General features: G+C 48.4%; 9 protein-coding genes across 9 annotated transcripts; 6 read left to right on the plus strand and 3 right to left on the minus strand.

Moving 5' to 3' along the window:
• Positions 1-40: 40 nt before the first annotated feature.
• Positions 41-1,323, plus strand: BT62DRAFT_927442 (uncharacterized protein). The gene is made up of 4 exons (XM_043185245.1): positions 41-529; positions 586-756; positions 807-1,029; positions 1,097-1,323. Exons 1-4 carry the CDS (start codon positions 233-235, stop codon positions 1,120-1,122), a joined length of 717 nt encoding a protein of 238 aa, XP_043043628.1. The 5' UTR covers positions 41-232; the 3' UTR covers positions 1,123-1,323.
• Positions 1,324-1,682: 359 nt separating this feature from the next.
• Positions 1,683-3,195, plus strand: BT62DRAFT_927443 (mitochondrial carrier). The gene is made up of 10 exons (XM_043185246.1): positions 1,683-1,699; positions 1,757-1,796; positions 1,853-2,124; positions 2,175-2,317; positions 2,370-2,390; positions 2,445-2,461; positions 2,516-2,634; positions 2,686-2,732; positions 2,783-2,917; positions 2,968-3,195. Coding segments are annotated over exons 1-10 (831 nt in total). The 5' UTR covers positions 1,683-1,698; the 3' UTR covers positions 3,004-3,195.
• Positions 3,046-5,543, minus strand: BT62DRAFT_984725 (galactan 1,3-beta-galactosidase). Its single transcript, XM_043189883.1, has 16 exons — positions 5,214-5,543; positions 5,082-5,159; positions 4,934-5,030; positions 4,864-4,880; positions 4,770-4,810; positions 4,599-4,717; positions 4,545-4,550; positions 4,388-4,492; positions 4,290-4,330; positions 4,174-4,242; positions 3,888-4,119; positions 3,718-3,834; positions 3,590-3,667; positions 3,513-3,543; positions 3,326-3,456; positions 3,046-3,272 (listed from the first exon to the last, which is right to left on the minus strand). Exons 1-16 carry the CDS (start codon positions 5,346-5,348, stop codon positions 3,226-3,228), a joined length of 1,344 nt encoding a protein of 447 aa, XP_043043630.1. The 5' UTR covers positions 5,349-5,543; the 3' UTR covers positions 3,046-3,225.
• A 56-nt stretch (positions 5,544-5,599) lies between these two features.
• BT62DRAFT_942811 (P-loop containing nucleoside triphosphate hydrolase protein) lies at positions 5,600-8,034 on the plus strand. The gene is made up of 9 exons (XM_043187848.1): positions 5,600-5,764; positions 5,817-6,209; positions 6,264-6,540; positions 6,600-6,666; positions 6,723-6,917; positions 6,973-7,340; positions 7,386-7,461; positions 7,512-7,673; positions 7,726-8,034. Exons 1-9 carry the CDS (start codon positions 5,684-5,686, stop codon positions 7,823-7,825), a joined length of 1,719 nt encoding a protein of 572 aa, XP_043043631.1. The 5' UTR covers positions 5,600-5,683; the 3' UTR covers positions 7,826-8,034.
• BT62DRAFT_927445 (transfer RNA nucleotidyltransferase) lies at positions 7,856-10,200 on the minus strand. Its single transcript, XM_043185247.1, has 9 exons — positions 9,938-10,200; positions 9,636-9,887; positions 9,484-9,585; positions 9,268-9,432; positions 9,154-9,217; positions 8,642-9,109; positions 8,464-8,589; positions 8,310-8,407; positions 7,856-8,262 (listed from the first exon to the last, which is right to left on the minus strand). The coding sequence occupies exons 1-9, from the start codon at positions 10,115-10,117 to the stop codon at positions 8,059-8,061; spliced, it is 1,659 nt and encodes a 552-aa protein (XP_043043632.1). The 5' UTR covers positions 10,118-10,200; the 3' UTR covers positions 7,856-8,058.
• Positions 10,201-10,357: 157 nt separating this feature from the next.
• On the plus strand, positions 10,358-12,989 carry BT62DRAFT_942816 (vacuolar protein 8; the record flags this gene model as incomplete). The annotated part of the gene is made up of 11 exons (XM_043187849.1): positions 10,358-10,391; positions 10,440-10,526; positions 10,579-10,815; positions 10,868-10,990; positions 11,047-11,169; positions 11,217-11,339; positions 11,390-11,518; positions 11,573-11,947; positions 11,999-12,121; positions 12,179-12,337; positions 12,388-12,989. 11 exons carry the CDS (start codon positions 10,358-10,360, stop codon positions 12,723-12,725), a joined length of 1,851 nt encoding a protein of 616 aa, XP_043043633.1. The 3' UTR covers positions 12,726-12,989.
• A 141-nt stretch (positions 12,990-13,130) lies between these two features.
• On the plus strand, positions 13,131-15,008 carry BT62DRAFT_961746 (uncharacterized protein; the record flags this gene model as incomplete). Its single annotated transcript, XM_043188603.1, has 9 exons — positions 13,131-13,669; positions 13,722-13,779; positions 13,831-13,862; positions 13,914-14,089; positions 14,145-14,242; positions 14,295-14,525; positions 14,573-14,756; positions 14,810-14,940; positions 14,992-15,008. Coding segments are annotated over exons 1-9 (1,293 nt in total), but the record flags the coding sequence as incomplete, so codon positions are not given.
• A 96-nt stretch (positions 15,009-15,104) lies between these two features.
• On the plus strand, positions 15,105-17,625 carry BT62DRAFT_927449 (uncharacterized protein). Its single transcript, XM_043185248.1, has 4 exons — positions 15,105-15,786; positions 15,841-15,897; positions 15,949-16,401; positions 16,456-17,625. Exons 1-4 carry the CDS (start codon positions 15,274-15,276, stop codon positions 17,506-17,508), a joined length of 2,076 nt encoding a protein of 691 aa, XP_043043635.1. The 5' UTR covers positions 15,105-15,273; the 3' UTR covers positions 17,509-17,625.
• Positions 17,626-17,836: 211 nt separating this feature from the next.
• On the minus strand, positions 17,837-21,765 carry BT62DRAFT_961749 (uncharacterized protein). Its single transcript, XM_043188604.1, has 6 exons — positions 21,370-21,765; positions 21,102-21,294; positions 20,528-21,052; positions 18,688-20,480; positions 18,356-18,635; positions 17,837-18,297 (listed from the first exon to the last, which is right to left on the minus strand). The coding sequence occupies exons 1-6, from the start codon at positions 21,706-21,708 to the stop codon at positions 17,996-17,998; spliced, it is 3,432 nt and encodes a 1,143-aa protein (XP_043043636.1). The 5' UTR covers positions 21,709-21,765; the 3' UTR covers positions 17,837-17,995.
• Between the last annotated feature and the right edge of the window lie 37 nt (positions 21,766-21,802).

A 21,802-nucleotide genomic window follows, 5' to 3' on the forward strand; every position in this document is an offset into this window, starting at 1 on the left:
CCACGGTCACGTTTAGATCCGGATAAGCGCCTGCACAAGTATGATATGTTCTACAGCCGTTCCTCCTCTTTCAGGAAGGTATACGGCGAGAAATAATGCAACCATTTCGAGGATGGTGGTGAGTACTCGAGTGTACTGGTGAAGGTCCTCATGTCTATGGCTTTCGGTCCAAACAGTGCCAAAGCATACTTCCGGGAACTTCCTTCATTGCTCTGCGCTACCACTCACCGTCATGGCCATGGCATCCCGTCTAGCTCTTCGCTCTCTGGCCCGTTCTCATCCCCGTATCACTTCATCCATTCCTTATGCATCCCGGTCACTTGCAACTCAGCCACCCAAGGACCCAGATGCTAGAGCGAGCGAAATCATCAACAAGCTCCCTTCTTCTCCTGGTCTGCTCACGAAGACTGGTACTGCCATTCTAGGTACTGGTTTGACGGCTGCAGCGATCTCGCAAGAGCTTTATGTTGTTAACGAGGAGACTGTGCTGCTCGTGGGATCTGCCATTTTCTTCACGTTCCTGGCAAAGGTACGCCGCTTTTATTCTGCGTCACAATAGGATTGTAATGGGTCCGTACACTGTAGGCCATCAAAGAACCCTACGTGAACTGGGCAGAGGGACACATTAGCCGCATCAAGAAAGTTTTGGACAGTGCGCGGCTTGAGCACACTCAGGCCGTCAAGGAGCGTATCGACTCCGTTGGACAAATGAAGGACGTTGTGCAGCTCACGCAAGGCCTTTTCTCTCTTTCAAAGGTGTGCCCGTATTGGTATTAATGCTTCTGTGTTTATACATTTTCTTTCAGGAAACTGTGACGCTGGAAGCATCCACCTTTGCTCTCAAACAACAAACGGCACTTGCTGCCGAGCTCAAGTCTGTGTTGGACTCGTGGGTCAGATATGAGCAACAACAGAAGGAGAGCGAGCAGGCAGAGTTGACAAAGACAGTCATTGACAACGTGATGAAGAGCATTAGTGACTCCAAGGTGCAAAAGGATACTTTAATTGAGGCCGTTGCAGAAATCGAGAGTGAGTCCATGCACTTGTTCTCCCCACTTTTTCCCCTGTACTGACGCGTGCGCTTCTTTCTTTCTAGGGTTGGTCAAGGCAAAAGCTGTTTAGACTCTGGTATAAATAATACCTTCCTGCACAATAAGTAGAGGACCTGTACGGTGGTGTATCAGCATTCAACCAGTGACGTTCTTCTAGCTGCTGTGCATTATGAGCTTGGTCTTGTCGTGTGCATGTGTGACTTGTTCACAAGTTCTGTCAAGTGTTGTCTCGTCCAAGAGATATAGTTTATCAGAGCAATTGAAAACTGTCGATAACCACGAAAGAAGATGTCACTGCTGAACTGACTGGTTCGGCCGATGAGCTCCGAAGCCGATGTAGGCGACCCTGGCTTGTGCTATATAAGTTTCTCCGTCAGGGCCCCCAGCTTCGGTTGGACAGCCTCTGCATTCGATAGATATCCCTGCGCAAGTCGGTTCTGCCCTGCTTTGTTCGTTCTGGTCACTGTTTTGCCATGGCCAACAGTTATCCATTCTGGTAAGTGTACGGCTGCCTCGTTTTCTGCACGGTCAGGATGCTGACTCTGCGTTGCCTAGGCTTGGAGGTGCATGCGGTTTCTCTATCTTGCGGGGATCCGCCAACTGATGGTTGAAATATTTTATCGGAATATCAGGAGTGGCCGCGTCCAGTGCGTGAAATCTACGTGTCGTCTGGATCCTGCTAACGCTGTTGTCCCCTTTGTTAGTGGCCGCCAGTTGTACACATCCCTTGGATGTCACGAAAGTGTGCGTTCTTTTCAAAATCGATAGTTCTGCGATTGCCGTTTATTCTCGAATTCAAGGCGAATGCAGACAGTGACCAACGAAGCTGGGTCGAAGCGTGCTTCCACAATCTCCATAATACGCGCCAGTGTCGCCAGTCATGGTGTTCGTAGCATGTACCAAGGCTTGTCGGCTTCATTACTTCGACAAATGACTTATTCCATGGTACGCATCGGGGCCTACGAGGATTTCAAAGATCGTCTATCGAGGAACGGCCGGCCCTCTTCGATACAGCTTCTTATGGCTGCCACTGTCGCGGGCGCTCTCGGTGGTGTCGCAGGAAATCCAGCAGGTTGCATACCTTTGGTCTCAGTGTTTCATGAAACTGATGAATGTCACCAGATATATTATTGGTTCGAATGACTAGCGATATCACTAAGCCGCCGGAGAAACGATATGGGTATTCCAATGCTCTCAGTGGACTTATCAGGCTTGTGAAGGAAGAAGGCCTCAAAGGATTAGCTAGAGGATTGGGTACTAACATAGTTTCGTCCTTACCAGTTTTAATCAAAGCCACACACTGACAAATTTACTTAGACGAGGGCCATACTCATGAACGTGCGCGTTATTTCCCCTAACTTGAAAAGTTTGTGACTCCATTTTCTCTACTAGTCGTCTCAGGTGTGGTCGTAAGTATTTGTCACCTATAATGGGCTCGGCCAATGATAATCTTCCCGGAACAGATATGATTTCTTCAAGACATCCTTATTGCAGCGGCCTGTACCCATGACGAACTATCAATTCCAAGACAATCTCGGACTTCACGTCGCATCTAGTGTCCTTGCAGGCACATTCGCCACCAGTCTGTCTGCTTTCTTTGAAGCTTATTGTATTTTGACACCTGCTGAAATAGCTGTCTGTTCCCCTGCTGATGTTATACGATCACGCATCATGTCATCCGTATGTTATGTGCTTTTGTCAAGTACCTGAACTCATCTATTCTATACCAGTCTTCAGGAGATACATTCCTTCATGTATTAACGACGTCTCTTCGGAACGAAGGACCAAGGTTTCTATTTATGGGCTGGACTCCCGCATTTATTCGTCTCGGACCCAACACCGTCTTGCTTTTCGTTTTCTTCGAGGTACAGGTCTCTCCTTCAGGATAATAACAGGTGCTGAAGCCGCTGTCTAGCAACTGAAAAAAGGATGGAGCATACTTGTATCATAACACTCCCCAGCTTGTACGGAAAATATGGAAAGTATAGCATGCGTGATTCACACTATCCCTGCAGCCTTGTATACATTCTCATCCTAGACGTATATAGACGAAATGTGACTTATTTACTGTAGATAGCAGAAGGCATTTCATACACCAAGTCATTTTTATTCATTCGCTCTCTGAAATGAAGATGCTCTTTCGCAGTGCACTAAGGGAAGGCAAGACTTGAAACTACGTCGCTGTATATACAATGATCTTGTCCAGGTCTCCTGCGTAATCTATCGCTTATCCGTCAGTATTGTACATATAATGAATGGTTCATAGGACTGACTGGTTTGATTAGAGCCAAAGGTGAGCGAATTCAAACCACTTCGGAGGGTAAGTTGCACGGGGACAGACAAGATGACATGTCCGCCGCCTGTATCTGGCTGATCCACATACACATCGATGCCACCGTTAACACTGCGTATAATGTAAGTCAACGGATTTTGCCTGGGTTGGAGAACCGAAAATCAGACCTAACAGTTACATTGCGCCACGTACTATCGCCTACCGATACGTCAGCGATGATACAGCGTATTGGAATGGGCTCCACCATTCGCATAATATAAGGCGATCCACTGGGGAGACCCGGTTCCTTGAACATTGCTGATAGTGACCGTCCCGCCGTGACCTGACCCATGAAAGGGTCAGAAAGAAGCGTGAAAAATGATAAGTCGGTACCTAGCCATCCTACACCGCCACCGGAGGAAAATGCGGAGTCACTGATAATTGTGGCAGAGCCATTTATGGTCCCGTCTTCAGCCTCGTAAGTCGTGCCGATGGCGACGGTATAAGTTCCTGACGCAAGGTTAATGCTATTATATGCCTGTGAAGGGTCATTGCGAACGCACCGGCTGTGAGGTCCACGCTCCAAACATCTGCAGCGACTATTTGGGGAGATCCAGACGACCATGATAACGGGAACCACATGTAGCGACTACTTCCAAGCAAAGATGGCCTCCACCGATCGCCCATGTATATCGCGTTTGATCCCAAAGGAAAGTCATATGCGTTCTGTGAGAAGTATGTTCGAACGGCTTCGGGGGCTATATCAGCTTGGGAGGACCATGTCCCTGACAGTGACTTTTGTGGCATAGAATAGTGAGAAGATATCTTTGATCGATGACAGGAGCTCACTGTTGTTGAAAAATATTTGTTTGGGTTGGGTGTCCATCCAGACGTGTGGGAAGCGAAAAGGTAATATACCTGTCAATCATGAAACCTCTGTAGGGACGGTCAAAACAAAACTATACTCCATTGCGCTTAACGATACCAGGAGCTTCCAGAGTGGAAGCTATCAGGTAGAGATTTAATAGAATGACGATGATGGAGTGGCATAAGCTATACTTACCGGAAAGGACGTTGACTTGTTCAGACACATTATGGTAGTCGGTGGTCAATCGAGAGATCTTGAAATTCTGATTGTTATCTGAAGCATACAAGAGATAAGCAGTGGCTGTATGCACAGAGATCAGTCCAGATTCATTTCCGCTGTTTAAAACACAAACAATTATCTGGTTATGATAATTAGAATAAATCTCTTCAAAATCAACACAACCTACCGTCGACAAATAGCCCCATGTCCCTAGAATCAGCTCCGAGCGGTTTCCAGCTTGCTTTGTATGTGTAAGGGCCACATGGTGTCGTGGCGGTTGCGACGCCGACCATGGCAGCACCGTAACTGAATCAAATCAGAGAGTGTTTATACGTACCGAGCAAAAGGATGCAATCACTCTGATGAATCGGAGTGGAACCACATAACGTATTCGGAGTTCTTCATGCAAGATCGGCGAAAAGGAGCAGAACAGAACCGATGTGATACAATACCTGGGCGTTGAAGATGACTAGTATTAGCAGTGAGCAGCCTCTTTTGAAAGGTCAAAGATAGGGTTAATACCCTTTGGACGTTCAACGATGTTTGAAGTCGATATATCTGTACCGGAGATGGGAGAAAGAGCATCATTCTGACGAGACCATGTCATAAGATCACTAGACTATATTTCTATCAGTTCCAAGAGCCTAGATGACGGAATGAAGTGTGCAACTGTGTAACACGACACTGCTTTGAATAAGGCACTGTTGTGAGATTTGTCCTCTCCAAACCAGTAGTATGTAGATCCAACCTGATATTAATGATCTGAACAAGGTCGTTTCTTTGAGATGGACATAGTACCAACTTTCAAAAATCCGGCTCCGTGCGCTTGTATAACGGCTTCAGATGTATCGGTCCATGTGGCACCAGGGACGATAACTGCTGCACGCGTAGTGAAGAGGGAAAAAAGAGAGAACACAGGTGGAAGCCAAGTCTTCATCTTTAGGGTAGAAACACGGCGCAACAGATCCTAGGAATGCGGCTTTTATGTTTAATCACAACATTGCGCGTGAATACCGGAGAAAAGCACACATATCACGAGAAGATATTCAGCAGTAACATCGGAAAGAGTAGCAATTGCGTATGCCCCCAGTGTTGCATATCGGTCCGACGTCGCATGTGGTATCAGCAGAACGGATGCCTGCATGACCTGGAAAAAGCGGGCCGTCTGGATTCGTGAGAGCTTCGCTTGATCATCCAAGATCCATTCTACATCTCTTATCTAATCTACTTTGCTTTTTTCTTTTCTGTTTCCACCATTGTCCACAACTGTCCATGGAAGCTTTCCAGTTGTTGTCCAGAGGCGGCGCGAGGTTCAACAAAAAGCGTTTTCAGAACGACGTTCAAAGATTCAACGTGCGTTTCCTTAATTTTACAGATTCTTCATGTTGCTCAACGTTACAATAAGTCCAAGACAACATCCGATTCTTCAACAAAAGAAGGAGACTTGCCACTTCCCACCGAGCTTGATTTCTTCAAGTATGCGCAGGGAGGAACTGGAAAACGCAAGGCCAGCGTTCTATCTGATGGGAAGCAAACCAAAAAACAGAAAGTTGAAGATACTAACGAGGAAGATAATGCCGACGACGAGGAGCCTACACGACCAAGCAATGTCCAGAAAATACCAATGCGTCGACACCGTGTTACAAGCAAAGGCGAAAATGTACCGGAACCCGCCAACAGCTTTGAACACCTGGCAGAACGCTACAATATATCATCCCTTCTCAAGGCCAATCTGTCAAAAAGTGGTTTTATGGAGCCCACTAGTATCCAGTCTCACGGAATACCAATACTATTCGAAGTATGTGTTCTATGCTAGGCTCTATTGCATCGATATGTAATCGGAAGGTGCCAGTCTCGAGATCTTGCTGCTATTTCGCCTACCGGAACCGGAAAAACATTATCATACCTCCTCCCTGTGGTATCCTCTCTTGGTGCGCCAATATCTGCCACGGAAAATGGAAAAAACTGCTTCGGAGTTAGAGCTGTGATCCTTGCCCCAACGAAAGAATTAGCCCATCAGATTCATAACGAATGCCTAAAATTATGCCATGGGCGCAAATGGCGAGTTATCTTGTTCAGCAAGGCGACGGCCAACACGCTATCCGACAAGCCGGCCAGGGACAAAGTCGGTGCGTCTATACGTGCTGATCATAGAGTGAATCCAATAACTGAAAGCTTTTTACTGTAGACATCATCATCAGCACGCCATTGCGATTAGTGTCCTCCCTACAATCTGGAAGCATGGAGCTAAACAAGTGCGCTTCTCTGTCCTTTTTTCCATCACAGAGGAAACATAATACCTGGTTTCCAGTGTTCGTTACCTTATCCTCGACGAAGCCGATCGAATGTTAGATGCAGAGTTTCTGCCCCAAATTCAAGAAATCGTTGCTGCTTGCACTTACTCAAACTTGCAGAAAGCTGTCTTTAGCGCTACACTTCCTTCCGGAGCTGAAAAAACCGCCATGGAAATGCTTCACAACCCTGTTAGGATTGTCGTGGGTCTCAAGTACGTGTATCAGGTTTAGTTTCAGTATTAATGACAAACTCTGACTCTTCCTCAGAGACACACCACTTCCTCTTATTGCACAATCTCTTACATATGTTGCTGATGATCCCTCCAAGCTACCTAGTCTTCTAACATACCTTGCTCAACCATACAACCCTCCAGTTTTAATCTTTACGTCGACACAGCCTCGGGCGACTTCACTTGCAGAAGAACTAGTCCTCAATAGTGTACCAAACGTCGACTGTCTTCATGCTGGAATGACTGACAAGGAGCGTGAGGATGTCATTACCCGTATGCGGCAAGGTCAAAGCTGGGTGATGGTGTCGACCGAGGTTATGGCGCGCGGAATGGACTTTAAAGGGGTTCGTGAAGTGATCAACTACGATTTCCCTACCAGTGTACAGAGTTATATACATCGGATAGGTACGGCGATCTGTCCCCCAGAATCATATTCTCAATCCTTTCTAGGTCGAACCGGACGAGCTGGTAGGGAAGGGAAGGCTGTGACCTTTTTCACTGACGAGGACGCACCGTATCTAAGATCGTAAGACTTTTCTAAAAGCAATAACCAAGGCTGACTTTAATTCTGATAAGTATCGCAAATGTCTTATTGCAATCCGGTTCTCCAGTTCCAGAGTGGATAACAAAACTACCCAAACCATCCAAGCTCAAGCGAAGGCAAATGGGGAAAGTAGCACGCGCTGAAGTAGTCAACACTGCTCGTAGGATAGGTCGCCAAGCCGCAATCAAGAAAAGGTAGGAAGATAACTTAGATCACATTGGAACAACCGTTTGATTCTTCTTGTAGGGATATGATTGCCGGATCTAAGAGACGGAAAGCGAAGGTCGAGGCGGAGGCAGGAAGCAAAGGTTCTAAGGTGGGGCCAGAAGATACTTCGGATGAATAATTCACGTTGATTGGCGATGAGAATACGGTCCTATTATTTTCCATCACACTTTTGTTTATATTGGCAGTGAAGGATCAGAGTATTATCCTAGCAGCGAATAATGCTTCAATAATGCTCCGAGAGCAGTCAAAACAGGAAGGTTCTTCTATGCCAGAGTAGCTGTGCGAAAAAGCTTCGTACCCATCTTCCCAAGCTTAGCGAACACACATACGACTCGCTCCATAGAGGAATATTCATGCTGTTCTCGCCTTTTTCCGAATGGGTTCTTCAGAAAAGTCGGTTTGAAGCAGACCCATCGAATGAGCATGCTTCAACCAGGTTGCGCAGTCTTCTTTCGTCCGCTCTGGATGTTCGAGTTGCCATTCCATCACCTGTGTGAGCACTTGACCCATCCAAGGACCAGGTTTGGCTTCCAGGATCTCACCGACATCTCGTCCCTGGGATGATAGTTCAGAAATGCTTTTCTTGATAATAGTAAACTTACATTCAGAATTGTCCTTGCATCCGCAACTCCCAACAAGTCGAGCTCTTCGATTCGGGCTGCAAACTCGTTATACACACGTATTATTTTGTCGGCTTCCTCTGATGAAAGGAAGTCAATTCATTGGATGGATAGTGAATAATATAGATTCGATCACCACTTATCATATCTGACGAGGCATCATACAAGGGGCCCAGTTCTCGTACAAGAGAAAATAATATTGAGCTACTCCAGTGTGATCCCGTGCTCGGATTGTGAATAGACTTCTGACGCAAAAGCATACCTTACCGATAACCTGTTAAATACACACAATGGAGGATATCGAACGTACTGACCGATTGCCACTCTTTCAGGCTTTGTCTTGAACCGTTCATCATCCAATGAGGGAGACTTCAACAGATCCGAAGCAGCAAAAAGTGCAGGTACACCATCTGAGTAATGATTTTGTGTCCCTAGTTTAAGCGAATCACGGATGACAGAGAACGCGGCTGGATATGTCTTCTTCTTCTTATCTTCGTAGGTAATACCGATATATGGGGCGATGGCACAAGCAAGATACAATCGACTTTTGCACGTAGCATCGTTATTCACTACCGCTAGTAGTGCTTGATGTAAGGGAAGTAGAGGAGACGACATGGAGTGGTCTATGAGAGCCTGCAGTACGGCTGTACACTGCAGCGACAGCATAACCTTTTCGGGAGTGCGAGAAAATGTGTTTTTGATCTCTAACGGTATCGCAGAAAATATAGAGTCGTAAAGGTCAAATTCATTAATCAACTGCATTGCGTGCAGAGGAGAGTGCCCTACGAGGCATGAGATTGCATAGTTTAATAATAGAAAGGCACACCTTTCATCATTTTCGAAACTTCTTCTCCTACGCGTTCTCGCGACACTTTGGACACAAGAGCATTCTGGAAAAGAGAGTCGAGTCAGTTGAATTTTGACGTCGGCAGACGCGCACATGTATCTCTGTCTTTTTAAGACATTCTCCGACCTCTGGGACTGTTTCAAAGCCGAATCTACTGGCAAATCTTATGCACCGCAAGGCGCGCAAGGGATCATCTAAAAATGTTTGCTGAGGGGGAAGCGGGGTGCGAATCGTGCCTTGACGGATATCGTCTAGGCCCTGACCATGAATTTATTTCGCTATGCTACTGAAAACAGCAAAAACACGTACCCGTTCCGTGAAATCCTCGACAGAACGACTGTGAACGTTGTAGAACAGTGCATTTATGGTGATATCACGTCGCAAGGCATCTTGAAGTGGAGTACCGAAGGTCTGGGACAGAATAAACGAGATACTTGGATGTAATATTCCACGATGCTTACCATGCCGGTTGGTATCCGACTGGTGGTGGTATACTCCTCGCTCCTGAGGTTGACGAGGTCGAGTTCCAGGCCAAGTATTTTTAAAGTCGCAGTTTCGAGATGTTTGGACTGATCTGGATTCTGTGCAATTTTGCTGATACTTCCAGTTTCGATGCCACAACTTTTGGCGAACGCTGCAAGATGCTCAGCGAAAGGATATCCCATCATGCCCACAAGGGCGATATCTATGTCGTTGCTCTGGGAACCAAGCAACTTGAACGTGTATGAGAATGCAAAAGTGATAAAGAAAGACAGCTACGCACTTTATCCCGTACCCAACCACCTGCTATCCGGCACGACGTGCTGACATCTTTTTCTGCCTTCAAGTACTGAGTGCATTCATCCAGTAGGTTGCATAATCGGCCTTCGTCCTCGGTGAGCTCGACCTTGAGATCAACGGGTAGATGAACACGGCGAGGAGCCCCGACATTGAGATGGGCCATGGTAGAGAGACGCCGAATGCTCGGTGCTGCCTGGCGTCTGAGCAGAGTCATTGGCGTTGACGCGCTGAGTACCGGACCCAAATAGGAAGCGTGACATTCACAGTCACAGAATTTGCCAGTTCGGTTGAGACTCCAACGGTGTCCATAATTTGGAACAGCGAGGTGGTCAACCCCTTCCCTCCCTTTCTTGACTATTCTTCCTCCTCCCTGAAGCCTGTGTTTCTCATCGTCCTTGCCGTCATGGGCAACGCATTCAGCTGCTGTGACACCTGTTGTAAGGCCGTTTTCTGCATGCTCCTTGACGCGGCTGACCACCTGACAGTCCATTCGCGCAAGTCGCAAGCATACGAGCCACTTCTCTTGGAGAATGAGCGAGAGGCTGTAGCAGACCTCCTTCAATATCTCGAGAGTGCGTCTATCTGTTGTCCATGATTATTGCATATTCAACGCAGCATCCGCAGACCGTACTACCACCAACTTTTTTACTGGCTCGCCTCTCAATGCATTGACAACTCTTTCGTTTTCTGACAATGTCGATCTGCAAAGGAGTGCCGCTCTTGCATTTGCAGAGATCACTGAGAAGGAAGTGAGGCCCGTTGGTCGAGACACTCTAGATCCCATTCTTTTCCTGTTGAGCAGTCATGATACAGAGGTGCAGCGGGCTGCCAGCGCTGCGCTCGGAAACCTTGCAGTCAACAGTGAGTCAAACTTTCGAGTTTCATGTCGATGGAATCAATGGACTTCTTCTAGCTGATAACAAGCTTCTCATCGTCAAACTCGGTGGCTTGGAACCTTTGATTCGCCAAATGTTGAGCCCCAACGTAGAAGTGCAATGCAATGCCGTTGGGTGTGTAACAAATTTGGCTACCCATGGTATGTCTTTTTATACAGCAATTCCTTTGATGAATAGTAAACCTCTTGCCCGCTAGATGACAACAAGACCAAGATTGCGAAATCTGGTGCTCTTGTTCCTTTGACGCGCTTGGCCCGTTCGAAAGATATGCGCGTTCAAAGAAACGCCACTGGTGCCCTGCTAAATATGACCCATTCCGGTATGTTGGCATGATTCCAATCTGACAACTCTGACAGTGTGTTTCAGACGAGAACCGGCAGCAGCTTGTCAATGCAGGCGCTATCCCTGTGCTTGTCAGTCTCTTGAACTCGCCCGATACTGACGTCCAATACTATTGCACAACTGCGTTGAGTAACATTGCCGTAGACGGTACGTTATATTGGCTTTGAGGAAGTTCCTAATCGAACTAATGTTTGCAGGTGCCAACCGCAAGAAGCTGGCTCAGAGTGAACCCAAGCTTGTCGCTAGTTTGGTCATGCTCATGGACAGCTCCAGCCTGAAGGTTCAATGCCAAGCAGCTCTGGCACTTAGGAACTTGGCAAGTGATGGTAAGCCGAATGCGTTATCCTTGTCCAGTCGGAGTAATATGAAAATTTTTACAGAGAAGTACCAATTGGAGATTGTCAAATCAGACGGGTTGGCATCACTACTTCGGCTCCTACAGTCTACATATCTTCCTTTGATCCTGTCTTCGGCAGCATGTGTGCGAAATGTGTCCATTCATCCGCAAAACGAATCGCCAATAATCGAATCCGGCTTTTTGCAACCTTTGATCAACCTCCTTTCGTTCAAGGACAACGAAGAGGTGCAATGCCATGCTATCTCAACGCTGCGAAACCTGGCTGCTAGTTCGGAGAAGAACAAGACAGCGATCGTGAAAGCAGGCGCTGTGGAATCAATTAAAGAGCTTGTTTTGGAGGTCCCAGTAAATGTGCAGAGTGAGATGACAGCGTGCGTAGCAGTGCTGGCGTTGAGTGGTTTGTCTTTGAATTCTTTCTTCCTTTCCAGTCGCTGATGTCGCCGCACAGATGAACTCAAGGGGCGGTTACTTGAAATGGGCATCTGCGAGGTTCTAATTCCTCTTACCAATTCGCCCAGCTCAGAAGTCCAAGGAAACAGCGCTGCAGCCCTAGGCAATCTCTCATCTAAGGGTGAGTGGTGACCTTTATCGCCGTTTTTGGTTTGGGGACTCATGGTCGTCATGTTAGATGGCCGGTCGTCAACGGATGACTACTCCGCTTTCAATGACGTTTGGGACAAACCTGATGGCGGTATGCACAAGTATTTGTACAGATTCTTGACAAGCCCCGACGCAACCTTCCAACACATCGCCGTCTGGACGATTGTGCAGCTCCTCGAATCCAACGGTCTGGAGCAGTTGTTTGACAGTCGCGAACACAGCTGACATTTCGTTTAGACCCACAGCTAATCAGCAGTATCCGAAGTTCTCCTTTGCTTTTACCTAACATCCGAAATCTTGCGAACTCGGGAGCGTCGTCACCTTCGGAGTCTGTTGACTCTCGCCACTCGCATAACCAAATGTACGATGATGAGACGGATACCGGTGATGGCCAAGGCGAAATCCAACTGCTCTCGAGAAGAATCCTTGAATTTGTCGAGGGAGACGAAGGGATGTTGTCGTCGAGTGTGCCCGGATCGCACATGCAACCCGGATCATCTGTGGGCAGCTCCCGCGAGCATGAAGAGCTTCGTCGAAGCGTTCGGGAGGCGTTTGCACCTGGCTCGCATCGCTAGTCATTCCCGGCAGATCTTTTTGATTGGTGGATGGATGCGTGCATCTTGGGACTCCGGGCTGTTGTTTCTTGCGCAGGTCGGCAAATGGACAGTTTGTTTCCGCTACTATAATTTTTATGTCTACACCGCTGGTGGCTGACTCGTCGACGTTCGATTGTACACTTCTACATACCATACCTATTATGAAGAACGCTCGTTTTGGTTGATTTTATGCTACGAGGTGTGTATGTATTAGAATCATGAATATTACTTATGTTATTCGAGGATTTTGGCGGTGATTGACCGGCATGCACCGTAAGCAAGAGTAAGATGCAAAAGAATCGCAGAGGAGTACAGAACAGGAAATCTGGCAATAAGGGCATAATGGTGACCTCGTGCTTGATCAAATCAAACTTTCGGGGCCTCCTTGTATTCTTGGTGCCAGCATTGTCCTTTCTATATTTGTTGTCTAGATTGTTCTGCGAACAGGTGCCGGTCGTCTTTCTTTACCACCACCACATCCTACTTTATATCCCCTCTTTTCGCCGGTTAATTCTATTATTCGCCTTCAACGACCATATACAGGCGTTGCTGTCTAGATGCTCCATCTCCATGCGTTACCTACTCTGTACCTCCTCGTCCTTGTCGTCTCCCATGACGTCTCAGCAAGTCTCGTCTCTCGTGTCCATGATGTTGCACTCCGACACACCAAGAACATAGCACGCGACCTTCGCCTGGCTTTTGGCTCGGTCCTTGTCTCTCAGCAGTCCCAGGTCGACCCGCAGACGCGTTTCACTTATTGCAAAGCTGGAACATCAAGCAATAACAACACTGGTAGTAGCGATGATGGCGGAAACAGTAGCGGCAATAGTGGCCACTCCGGCAGCACGAGGACTGCATCCACGTCGAGTGCTTCTGCTACTGCGTCATCTTTTTCGTCGCCGTATAATTTGGTAGAGTCTCATGTGCGTTGTCGTTTTGATTAACCTAAGATGCGTGTTGATATGCGACGTGCAGGCCGGCACAGACTTTTTTAATGGTTGGACCTTCTGGACAACTTCAGATCCAACTAATGGTCAGTTTTTGTGTGGCTGTTTGCTCCGTGCACATCATTAAGTGACTGCAGGCATTGTAGATTATGTTGACGAGAGTACGGGTGTATGTCTTTCAGTCTGTCGGCTTGTGCTTATTCTAACGATGAGAGAGCAGAGAGCGAATGGGTTAGTAGACGTGAACTCGGATGGCAACGCTATTATGCGTGTCGAGACCACAGGAACCGTCTCGGGGAATCGTCAGAGTATTCGGATCACTACAGAGAGTACATACGATGGTGTACTGGCGATCATGGATTCTGTGCACATGCCAACGGGCTGTGGGACGTGGCCGTGAGTCCTGTCATGCCTCATATTCGATTATGGCGCTGATTCTTTTGTTACTCAGTGCATGGTGGTCGAATGGTAAAAGTGACGCCACTTATTCTGTCTGTTTTCCTCTGAAACCTTTTATAGGACCTAATTGGCCCATTGGTGGGGAGATAGGTTCGTCGCGTATAAGCCATTCTCTTACTGTATTGATCTCATTGCGCTACAGACATCGTGGAGGGCGTAAATGACTACACGAACAACCAGGCAACGGTTCATACTGATGTTGGATGTTCCTTGACATCTTCGAATGCGAATGTGCTTAATATCACAGGCACTGTAGTTGGCGGGACCAACTGTGCAGCATACGAGACGAGCAACCAGGGCTGTGGGGTACGCTCTGTCTCTGACGTTTCGTTTGGTGCCGCTTTCAATGACAACGGTGGCGGGGTATATGCCAGTAAGGATGATCTTGTTTTTACAACACCCCACGCTCATTGACAGTAGTGAAATGGGACGATGAGGGCATTAAGGTCTACTTCTGGCCCCAGAACTCAGTTCCGTCTGATGTTGATGCTGGGACGCCCGTTCCCGACACATGGGGGACGCCGATGGCGAATTGGCCTTCATCGGCATGCAATTCTACCAAATATTTCTATCAACATTCGTTTATTTTTGACACGACTCTTTGGTAAGTTATTTCTGTTTCTGGGAAGATCGAATGAACTTAATTACTGGGGTCAGCGGTGACTGGGCTGGTGAAGTGTGGAATAGCTCGGGGATACCAGGGCAAGAACAGAGCTGCGCTGCTCGTACAGGATACTCGAGCTGCGAGGACTTTGTCAGGGCAAAAGGAGCATCGTTTGATGAAGCTTGTGAGTGGCATCTGATTATTATGATTCTTAAAGAGTTTATCGCGTGCGCAGACTGGGAAATTAACAGCGTCAAGTTTTACGAACTGAAATAGTATGTAATGACTATTTATTATGTAAATATTTAGACATGATTAGAAGTGGCATCGCCACTGATGTGTCAGCAGCTGAGTAAATTATAACCCCGACCTCGCCACGGAAAATGCTCGAAAACTCTAGTCGTGATGCGCGTACACGGACGCGCGGCCTTGTCTTATTCAGCCATCCGTCCGTTCTCTATAAAAGCCATGTCCGCCCTCTCGTTGTTTCCAGCATTCCCCCATCTTATCGACAACCATGTTCGCCTACAGTACTCCCAAATTCTACCTTACTCAGTCCGAGTCGCTCAGTCCCAGAGACAAGTATTTCGCTGCCCTTGTCAAGGCCAAAGAAGCTGAAGAGGAATACTTGTCTGCTGAAGCTGTTGTTGAATACGAGGAGTTCGCCCTTCGCCGTCGTCTCAAGGAATTAGAGCTTCAGAAACGTCGGTTCCACGGCATCGAGTGTTATCCTTCGTATAGATCTTCTGATCGTTTTTCCCGACTACGCCTTCAGCTTGAGGAAGAGGAGCATTTTAAGGCGCTGGAGGACCAGGTCTTGGCCCGGGCTGCCCTTGCCCTGAAGAGAGAGCAAGAGAACAAGGTCCGCCTTGAGGCTCAGGAGGAGGCTGTGGCTCGTGCCATGCTTGTTCTGAAGCGCGAGCGCGAACAACGCAAGTTTATTGCCTTGGAGGAGAAAAGAAAAGCTCTGGAATCACAGAGAGCTCGCCACGGTGCTCAGCAAGCTAGGAATGTCGCGTTCATCCGGCAGGTACGTTACGGAGTCGGTCTGCATCAGTCGCATCGTTTTCATCATCCCTTTCAGTCGCGTCCTAATTACTCATTGTTCGACCCTGATACCGTTTTCCTCGAGGAGCCCAAGGTTTGTTACACAGTCTCTCGAAGTATTCATTGTCCTCATGCATGCCTCCAGAAGTCTCTATCGTTTGGAGACTACACCAACGTTGCGGCTGCCCTTGCCGCAAAGGAAGAATCCTCTAGGCATTGTTCTCGTGTCGGGAAGGTTCAAGTCAACCGCGATGATGCCAGAAAACCTCCTTCTAGCGTTGCAGGTGGGTCCTCCCGCGCCAACAATATCGACAAAGCGTCTGCACCCAATGCCATTGTTGAGTTGTTAAAGGCCATTCTCGGTGACGCGGTCGAAGTGAAGACATCCCCCGTGGAGTCTTCTTCGTCAGCTCCATCTACCTCCAACTCTATCGAGATTGTTCCCCAATCCAAGACATCTGATGTCAGGTCGCAGCAGTCTTCGTATACCAGCGTTGAAGAATGCTTGAATGCAGCGCTCGACCATGTTGCGCAGAAAGTAGAAGCAACAGCATCTCGTGCAGCTCCTACGATATGCGTGTCTCAACCTGCGGAGAAGGTACATTCTAATTATAAGGGACCCTTTGGTCACGAACTCATTCCTTATTTTCAGAAAATCTCCACAATAGAATCTTCTTTGAAGGCCGAGCTCGAAGCGCGCTTGAACAACGACCAGTCCAACGAAATCAAGGACACCATCCGCGCCATCTTCGCATCACTCAAGGATGAACATTGGAACGCTTCTTCGTTATCGAATATTAAAGGCAAGGAGAAGACTCATCCCATCAGCACCGAGGACGCCACCTCCAAAGACGTTGTATCATCCATGGAAGCTGTCAGGAATGTTGAAGCGGCCTTCCGCACCCTCGAGTCGGAGTTCGTCTTCCCTGCCCAGCTAGACTTCACCCCCGCTCTATCTCCAGCCTCGTCGGACTCTGAGTTGTCTCCTACAGGGAGATTGGCCTACACCTCACGTAACGCGCCCGTGCGGTATTATGAACAGTCACTGAGCGGGCTGCTGGCTCAGTTGGATTCGGTGGAAAGCTTCGGGGACGAAGCATTGAGAAGTGTTAGGAAGGAGGTCGTTGGAAGGGTGGAGAGTGCGCTGGAAGAGCTGGAAAGAGAGGTTGATGGTCGATGGCGCAGTAAAACTGCTAAGGAGGGCAAGGTAGCAGAAGAGCAAAGCGTCGTTAATGCTCAAGCTGCTGAACAGAAGGTGATTCCTGAATTTGCCTCACAGGTCACGGCACCGAAGGACAATGGACCTGTTTTGGTTGATACTCCAACTCCTGCTGAAGTCGTTGCCGTTCACGAGGATGACACCGTGGCTACCGACGTGATTCTTTCGGAAACGGCCGTCGTTCCATCTCAGCCTGAACCAACTGAATTGCTTGTCTCTGGCGTTGTTTCCGTGTCAACTGATAAGGGTAGCCTCATCAAAGATGAGGAACTGGAGCAAGCATCCGTCTACCCGCCCCCATCCGTCTATCCTCCTTCCTCGACTTCTATTGACACAATTCGACCGTATGACGTCGAGTCCCAGTCTTCTGAGGATCCTCGAGAGACCTTCCTCTTCTCAGAGGAGAACTCCGCGGACAAGGAGACTAGCATGAAGAAGAAGGTAGATGACGATACGGGAAGTGATTGGTCGGAGGTCGAAGCATAAACCCCTGCATTGATGAAACTGGACTCATAGTACATATGTATTTTCTTATTTTCTACTCCGGATCTGTATTTGCTATAGTACATTTAAATAATTTTATTAACATTAAGGTTCCCTGACCTCTCTTAACCATAAGCATCTTTCGCCTCAAGTTTTATAATAATAAACCTAGCTGACCCTTGTGGTTGTCGTCTGAATCAGTGCCTACGAGCAACTTACGAGTGCCTGGGTGTCCGTCTTCAACTACTACATACGAACGTATAGTTCTGTTTTAAAGACGGGTGTAAATACATCTCACCTTGTTAGGAATCGGGCAAACATCATTCATAATGTGGCGAATTAAATCATATGTGTAGCACATATCCATGTACAGAACATTACAACAACAATAGCGTGACACTTATTAGCGACGCCCTACGCTCCAGAGATCAGAAACACAAAAGTTCAAGGAGAACTTATTAGGTGACCTGCGCTGCTTCAATTTAGATCATTACGATCTACCACCCTTCTTTTTCTTGTTCACCACTTTGAACCCACCCCATTCGGACGCTTGAGGTTTCGGTTGCGCCTTGACCACCTCGGCGATAGACACAGGTTTGGTCATCCCAGCCGCGGAGGATGCTGTTCCTTTTCTCGCAGCAGCGTCAGCTTTGCGCTTGCTCACAAACTCTGACGCGAATCGTCGACCGTCCAGTATCGTGCTGTTGGAATATATCAAGTCCGAAATTAGCTCTACTGTTGATGGATCTGGGTCCATTGAGAACGACAAGAGCATCTGCATGATCTCCTCGACTGGGAACATAATGAAAATAATAAGACAATGTAAGCAACGTCATCTTGGAACACGCACCATTGACGGAGCTATTGAGCCCTTTCAAGGACTCGTTAAGCCATTTGAGGAATTCGTGAGATGGGGCGACCGGGTAATCCCCCATCTTACCTCCGGTCGCGGGTTTAGGTGCTGGCGTCGGTGCCGGTCGAATCGCAGTTGGAGAGCCATTAGCTCGGGGAACAGCTGCTGATGATGCCGCCGAAGGTACAGGCGTCCGAACGGGAGCAGCCGGAGGAGGGGCGGATTTACCGCTAGGTCCCACAGTTGTCCAAGCTCCCCCACCTAGAGTAACAGGACTCTTTACGAGACATAAGTACATACAAAACAGTATAGACAGCTTTATCACTCGCCTTAACAGTAGTTTCCGCGTAAGCCCTTCGGGAAGCTACAGAAGCTGCTGTCTCCTTCGCGGCCATCTTCCTGCGTTTCTCTTCTTCTTCTTGAATCTCCTTCATCGTTTTCTTCGTTGTTGGAACCTTTGCAGTTGTCATCCAAACGGGTTGCACAACAGTCGGGACCGGAGCTGACGTCGAGGTAGTTTCCTTGATCTGGGCATTGCTTGTGCGCGAACCGGCCTGAGATGTAGGGAGTCCCCATGAAGTAACAAATGGTTGAATCTCATCGTTGGCAGCTGAGGCAGATGCGGCGGCACGGGCGCGTTCCCTCTCGGCGGCTTTGCGAGCATCTGCCTGCCTGGCCTCTACCTCCTGGATTTCACGTAAGCTTAATGAAACGCCTGAGAGTTTGCCAGCATCGTCATCTTTGACCCAGGCAGGTTTGTGGATTGGAATGGGAGGAGAAGCTATAGGAGATGGAGGTCGTGGAGCAGGCTGGATAATGTTTTGTTTTGATGGCACAGACGCTTTGGATCCCCTAGACTTTCTGACAGAAGACACATGGAGAGAGTCTGCCTGCATTTCGGCGGGCGCTGGTTCCGGTGACTGCGCGATGGTTTGGGGAACGGCACTTTCAATATCTGATGACTTGTTATTCTGCCTGAAATCGTCTTTCGAGAGACTGCGGGAAACAAAGATATCCTCCTTCCTATTTTCCGTGGCGGGTTGCACAGGTGCGGGCCAGGGAGATGGTTCAATAGTCTTGGAAAGGCCCGCCCGCGGCAACGACCCAGATGTGCCCCAGGGTGAAGGATTGACCGTTTGTTCAAGCAGTGAAGCATTAGTCGACGGGGGATGGTTCGAGTCGAACGGGCCACTACGTCGAGGGGCAGAGGCTGGTACATCTTGAATATTTCCCCATGGTGATACAGGAGTAGTAGAACTGTTGTCTGGTATCGGCTGTTGGGGTATGCGGGTGGCGATGGACTCAGACGGCTGCAGGACGAATGTCTGGTTAGGGAATGCATTGTAACTGTTAAACGTCGGCGGAGGGGAAGCATCTGGGACAGGGTCCAGCGAGCGGAAGTCAGTACCTCCTCCAAAAGCGTTAGTGGTATGCAGGTTATCTTGAGACGCGACAGGCCCAAAACCGCCGGGTAAAGAGGACCCCAGTCCATTATTGTGGAATGATGACGGTAGTTCCACTGAGGCTCGCCCCGAGTCGAAGCCAGAGCTGATGGCGACGGCATTGCCGGTAGAACTTAGCCAAGGGCTGGAACTGAACGAACCATTTACCAAGTATGTGTTATCCACGGTGGAGGTTCTATTTGGTGTGAATTGCCCGTATGATCTGTGATCCATGCCGCCATCGGCAAAATTATTTCTTCGACCCGGGTCGGGTGAAATGAAATTTCCAGCATGACCTCCGAAGGCACTGGGATCCGGAGATCCGTTACTGTATCGGCCCGCTCCCAACGATGAAGTGGGGGATTCCGACAGGTTAGAACTCCCCAAGTAACTGTCCAGGGTCGAACTGCGTAGTGAACGGATGGGAGCAGGCTGGAACGGAACGTTGAACTGATCTTGAGAAATGGCGTACATATGCTGAGGAGAATCAACATGACGAGATAAGCCAGGAGGGAGAGCTGGGATTATTGGGGTCAGGAATATCTGGGGACCACCGACACGACGAATCAGTTCGCCTACGGACATCCAGTCGGTGTCGAGGTGTGTACGTCTCATAAGTAGATCAGCAGTAAAGTATCCTTCGTCGTGCCATTTTTGCATCACACTCGCACGGAAAGGACCTGCAAACGGAGATTAAGCAATCGAAACAAGGAAAGACAAGACATACCTTGTATTTGTCCTTGAGGGTCCAAATAAGACCATTCAACGTTAGACACATCCGTAAGGCCTGGAGGAGGATATCCTGCACTGCTGTTGGCGGGTGATGCGGAACTACTATGGCCGTTGTCGTTTCCCAAAGACATCTGAGTCACACTTGCGTCGAGATTCTGAGTTGGTGAACGAGACGTTCCAGCAGCTGCTGTAGTCTCATCACCAGCACTATGAGGATGCAATCCGTCCGGATGAGGGTCAGAATCCATGGCTTGGGAAGGGCTCTCGTCCTCTTCTTTAATTTCTGAGCTCCTCCCATCTGGCTGATATTCACCCCCAGGATCTCGTGTCGTTCCTCCACCAGATTTTGCTAGACCCTCTGAGGCCCGCCGTCGAGCTACCCACGAATCTCCACCATTCAATACGCCATCAAAGCCTGCCCCCATGCGAGAAGGACGAGGAGATGGAAGACCTGTATCGCGAGGGGACATTGGCGACTGCATAGAGGACAAGGAGAGCTTGCGAGGTATGGAAATTTGATCTGAGAACACATCAGCATTAATTCCATACAGGAAAAAATAGACTCTGACCTCCAATACTATCGCCTCTCCTTCTACCAGCTAAGGAACCAAAACGCTCTCTAAGAGGACTGGCGGCTCCGGTAGCTGAGTTTACATGAGTCAACCTAGGTCGCTCTGCTCCAGAATTCTGGCCAGAAGACGTAGGAAGATAATCGGTGGACTGACGACGGCGTAAATCTGAATTCAAGGAGACAGAAAAGAGCTGCAGGACATGAGGCCCGAGGTCAGCAGACGAAAACGCGACAGTACCGACTAAACACCTTGGAGCTCTACTCACCTTCTTTTCGGCCTCCCCCATTTCGCGTAGGGATGTAGGTTCAGTTCCTATTTCACGAACGACGCCTTCCCAGCGCTCGACTTCCAGGCCCAAACCACCCTGTCCACCACCATCACGGAAAATTTGAAGGAGCACCTCTTTGGAATACCTGAAAGGGTGAGCCTCGTCACGGCTATCGGAGAGTGGTGGTGGTGCAGAAGAGACGAGAGCAGAATATGTGGACGCGTATGTTGCCGGAGCACTTGCTGGCGGTGGTGGAGTCGGGTCGGCCTGCATCCGAGGTGCTGGTTGCTTGGTGCGCATCCATTCAGGGCCAAAATGCATCGTACTTGTCGACATTTTGTGATAATTTGTGTTCAAAGTGTGTACAACTCGAAAAATGGGGTTCGCGGCTTTTTTCAGAAATTTAAATAAGATGCATTTCTCACGTGGT

The sequence above is a fragment of the Guyanagaster necrorhizus genome (genome assembly GCF_019112545.1).
Source record: "Guyanagaster necrorhizus MCA 3950 unplaced genomic scaffold BT62scaffold_4, whole genome shotgun sequence".
Lineage (NCBI taxonomy): Eukaryota > Fungi > Basidiomycota > Agaricomycetes > Agaricales > Physalacriaceae > Guyanagaster > Guyanagaster necrorhizus.

Excerpts from the sequence above, each read along its gene's own strand:
- BT62DRAFT_984725 (XM_043189883.1), bottom strand. The coding sequence starts at position 5,348 with ATGAAGACTTGGCTTCCACCTGTGTTCTCTCTTTTTTCCCTCTTCACT. Across the intron at positions 5,160-5,213 it reads ACGGAGCCGGATTTTTGAAA|GTTGGATCTACATACTACTG; the intron begins GTTGGTACTATG and ends CATTAATATCAG. Across the intron at positions 4,718-4,769 it reads TTCCACTCCGATTCATCAGA|TTACGGTGCTGCCATGGTCG; the intron begins GTGATTGCATCC and ends GATTTGATTCAG.
- BT62DRAFT_961749 (XM_043188604.1), bottom strand. The coding sequence starts at position 21,708 with ATGTCGACAAGTACGATGCATTTTGGCCCTGAATGGATGCGCACCAAG. Across the intron at positions 21,295-21,369 it reads TGGGGGAGGCCGAAAAGAAG|CTCTTTTCTGTCTCCTTGAA; the intron begins GTGAGTAGAGCT and ends CATGTCCTGCAG. Across the intron at positions 18,298-18,355 it reads GCTCAATAGCTCCGTCAATG|TCGAGGAGATCATGCAGATG; the intron begins GTGCGTGTTCCA and ends TTATGTTCCCAG.
- BT62DRAFT_927442 (XM_043185245.1), top strand. The coding sequence starts at position 233 with ATGGCCATGGCATCCCGTCTAGCTCTTCGCTCTCTGGCCCGTTCTCAT. Across the intron at positions 757-806 it reads GCCTTTTCTCTCTTTCAAAG|GAAACTGTGACGCTGGAAGC; the intron begins GTGTGCCCGTAT and ends ATTTTCTTTCAG. Across the intron at positions 1,030-1,096 it reads GGCCGTTGCAGAAATCGAGA|GGTTGGTCAAGGCAAAAGCT; the intron begins GTGAGTCCATGC and ends CTTTCTTTCTAG.
- BT62DRAFT_927445 (XM_043185247.1), bottom strand. The coding sequence starts at position 10,117 with ATGGCCCATCTCAATGTCGGGGCTCCTCGCCGTGTTCATCTACCCGTT. Across the intron at positions 9,586-9,635 it reads GTCGGATACCAACCGGCATG|ACCTTCGGTACTCCACTTCA; the intron begins GTAAGCATCGTG and ends ATTCTGTCCCAG. Across the intron at positions 8,590-8,641 it reads GCCTGAAAGAGTGGCAATCG|GTATGCTTTTGCGTCAGAAG; the intron begins GTCAGTACGTTC and ends GTTATCGGTAAG.
- BT62DRAFT_942811 (XM_043187848.1), top strand. The coding sequence starts at position 5,684 with ATGGAAGCTTTCCAGTTGTTGTCCAGAGGCGGCGCGAGGTTCAACAAA. Across the intron at positions 6,667-6,722 it reads GGAAGCATGGAGCTAAACAA|TGTTCGTTACCTTATCCTCG; the intron begins GTGCGCTTCTCT and ends CCTGGTTTCCAG. Across the intron at positions 6,918-6,972 it reads AGGATTGTCGTGGGTCTCAA|AGACACACCACTTCCTCTTA; the intron begins GTACGTGTATCA and ends ACTCTTCCTCAG.
- BT62DRAFT_927443 (XM_043185246.1), top strand. Across the intron at positions 2,635-2,685 it reads TGCAGGCACATTCGCCACCA|CTGTCTGTTCCCCTGCTGAT; the intron begins GTCTGTCTGCTT and ends CTGCTGAAATAG. Across the intron at positions 2,733-2,782 it reads GATCACGCATCATGTCATCC|TCTTCAGGAGATACATTCCT; the intron begins GTATGTTATGTG and ends ATTCTATACCAG.
- BT62DRAFT_927449 (XM_043185248.1), top strand. The coding sequence starts at position 15,274 with ATGTTCGCCTACAGTACTCCCAAATTCTACCTTACTCAGTCCGAGTCG. Across the intron at positions 15,898-15,948 it reads TTTTCCTCGAGGAGCCCAAG|AAGTCTCTATCGTTTGGAGA; the intron begins GTTTGTTACACA and ends GCATGCCTCCAG. Across the intron at positions 16,402-16,455 it reads TGTCTCAACCTGCGGAGAAG|AAAATCTCCACAATAGAATC; the intron begins GTACATTCTAAT and ends CCTTATTTTCAG.